At 48.8% G+C, this 3,049-nt stretch overlaps 1 protein-coding gene across 1 annotated transcript; it reads left to right on the top strand.

Moving 5' to 3' along the window:
• The first annotated feature begins 409 nt into the window (after positions 1-409).
• LOC123498345 lies at positions 410-1,135 on the top strand. Its single transcript, XM_045245455.1, has one exon. It carries the CDS (start codon positions 410-412, stop codon positions 1,133-1,135), a length of 726 nt encoding a protein of 241 aa, XP_045101390.1.
• Positions 1,136-3,049: the final 1,914 nt, after the last annotated feature.

The raw sequence follows: 3,049 nt of genomic DNA, 5'->3' as shown, positions 1-3,049 counted from the left end.
TGGTGATCGCCTTAGACATTGCCGGTGCTTTTGACTCAGTGTGGCATCATGTGCTGACTACTAAACTCCAGCAGCTGGGCATCACCGGGGACCTGCTACAACTGTTCACCAGCTACCTCACGGGACGGAGCCTCCGCGTAGTGGTGAACGGCAGCACCTCGTCCTCCTTTCCAGTGGAGGCTTCTGTACCCCAAGGTTCAGTACTCGGCCCAATACTATGGAACATATATTTCAACGATCTACTGCAGAGTTCTCCCGAAGCGGCTGCTTATGCAGATGACTGCACCCTCTCCTGGGCTTACGAGAGGAGAAGCCCAGAATGTGGTGCAGGCAGTCAATAGGCAGCTACAGGACATCCTGACTTGGGGAGAAAGGTGGCAAGTCAAGTTTGCCCGAGAAAACCCAGGCCATGGTAATCACCCGCTCACAGGGAGAAGCAGACCAACTGCGTGGAAAGTTGCGTCTCGGGCCAGACACCATCCCTCTGCAGGACACCATTGAAATCCTTGGGGTGGAGGTGGATTCCAGGCTGCAGTTCGACCGTCACCTGGAGAAAGTGGCGCGGAACGCCTCCTCTAAGGTGAACCTACTGCGCCGGATGAAACACCTCCTCCATGCTGACGGCCTCCTCACACTCTACAAGGCCCAGGTAAGGCCTATAATGGAATACGCCCCTCTTACCTGGATGTCAAGTGCCCGCTGCCACCTCAGCCTACTAGATAAAGTACAGCGCCGAGCAGAGCGCTTGATTAGCGGCGCTACACATCATCAACAACACCAACCACACTGGCGGAGGAGGCAGCGGCAGCAGGAGGAACAGCAGCGGCACGACCTCGAGCACCGCAGGAGAGTTGCCGCCTTGACAGTGCTCCACAAGGCACAAGTGCAGCGCGTACCCCACCTGACGGACTTAAGGGCAACCTGGAGGAGACACGAGGTTGGCACGAGGACGGTGTCGGCCAATGACCTCCTCCTGGAAGTCCCGAGGTCCCATAGCTCTACTCACCAGCGTGCCTTTACATCAGCAGCGGTGGTGTGGTGGAACGAGCTCACTACAGATGTGGATGTGAGGGGCCTGTCCACACAGCAAATTAAGGTAGCAGCCCATAGGTGGCTGCGTCTACACCCTCCTTAATGTCAATTTTGTACATAATGCTTCGCCTAGGATGTACATAGTATTTTCAATTTTTCATCTAATAATATCTGTTAAAATTAAGTTTAGTTATTACTACATTACAATTTGTTTATAATGTAAGTGTAAGGGCAGTAGCTTTAAGATAGCTCACCTACGGCAAGGATGAGTGAGCTTTAGCATAGGCACATTTAACTGTCCCATGTAATATATATACAACCACCTGTTTAGATAAAAAAAAAAAAAAAGAGAGAGAGAGAGAGAGAGAGAGAGAGAGAGAGAGAGTGTTGGCAGAAGTAGCTTACACGGTTCCCAGCAGGGAGTGAAGGGAAGGCGGGCGGCGGGACCGTAAAGTGCCACTCTCAGAAGAAGAGAGAGGGAAATAAGAAGAAAAGTGGTATTTGTAGTGATGAAATACTGTTACTCTTTTCTAGCCTTTCCAGACGATACAAATCTATCATTTTCCTGCCTTGATCCACTCATTTCAGGCGTCAATTCTACCCTTTTCTACCTTAACCCTTTCATTACTGGAACGCATTTTTATCATGAATTTTTGGTGTAATTAGACAATTTTATTTAGGAAGGTGAAAAGATCTATGACCAGAGATTTCACTACTTATATCCCCACATAAGTTTGTGAAGCTGTATAAAGTCGCCAAATAGTACACAGAATGAATATAAAAACACGTCCTGGTACTGACGGGGTTAAATCATAAGACAAATGTACCTCATTTATACCCTTGTTCAGCCCTCATGAGGTGCCTGTAAAGGAGCAGCGGTGATCCGAGCGGCACTCAAGAGGTTTTCAAGTGGCAGTCAACACCACCAGCGCTCCAGCCCCGCTAATACCTGTGGCGTTTTTCCGTCAATGTGGTGCAGGTATACGTATTTAGTACCTCGGGGCTAAATTAACCAAACTCCCTTGTCTCAAGGTGATGCCAACGACCGCAACGTGTTCACTAAATGCCGTTTCTCCCTACATCACTGAGGTTAAGCAACGATGGATCTGGTTACTATAATATGTTAGTAATAATAATAATAACAATAATAAAAATAATAATAATAATATACGATTTATTAATTTGGCAGTGCAACAAAAAATTTACACTGAAAATGTACAAGGGGGGGGGGGACATTAAAATAATGAAATGCTTAACCTAACCATGTGTGTGTGTTTCACTGTATGATCTGCTGCAGTCTCTGACGAGACAGCCAGACGTTACCCTACGGAACGAGCTCAGAGCTCATTATTTCCGATCTTCGGATAGGCCTGAGACCAGGCACACACCACACACCGGGGCAACAAGGTCACAACTCCTCGATTTACATCCCGTACCTACTCACAGCTAGGTGAACAGGGGCTACACGTGAAAGGAGACACACCCAAATATCTGTGTGTGTGTGTGTAATTCACCTCGGTCGTCTACTGGTCACCCAGCCATTCTTCTCCATTATGGAGCGAGCTATGAGCTCATAGACCGATCTTCGGGTAGGACTGAGACCACAACACACTCCACACACCGGGAAAGCGAGGCCACAACCCCTCGAGTTACATCCCGTACCTATTTACTGCTAGGTGAACAGGGGCCACACATTAAAAGACTTGCCCATTTGCCTTACCGCCTCCGGGACTCGAACCCGGACCCTCTCGAGTGTGAGTCGAGCGTGCTAACCACTACACTACGCGTTGTGTGTATGTGTGTGTGTGTGTGTAATTCACTGTTTGATCTGCTGCAGTCTCTGACGAGACAGCCAGACGTTACCCTACGTAACGAGCTCAGAGCTCATTGTTTCCGATCTTCGGATAGGCCTGAGACCAGGCACACACCACACACCGGGACAACAAGGTCACAACTCCTCGATTTACATCCCGTACCTACTCACTGCTAGGTGAACAAGGGCTACACGTCAAAGGAG

Source organism: Portunus trituberculatus, chromosome 7, assembly GCF_017591435.1.
Source record: "Portunus trituberculatus isolate SZX2019 chromosome 7, ASM1759143v1, whole genome shotgun sequence".
Lineage (NCBI taxonomy): Eukaryota > Metazoa > Arthropoda > Malacostraca > Decapoda > Portunidae > Portunus > Portunus trituberculatus.
Note: the sequence above shows the minus strand (reverse complement) of the source record. Positions and strands in the feature narration are given on the sequence as shown.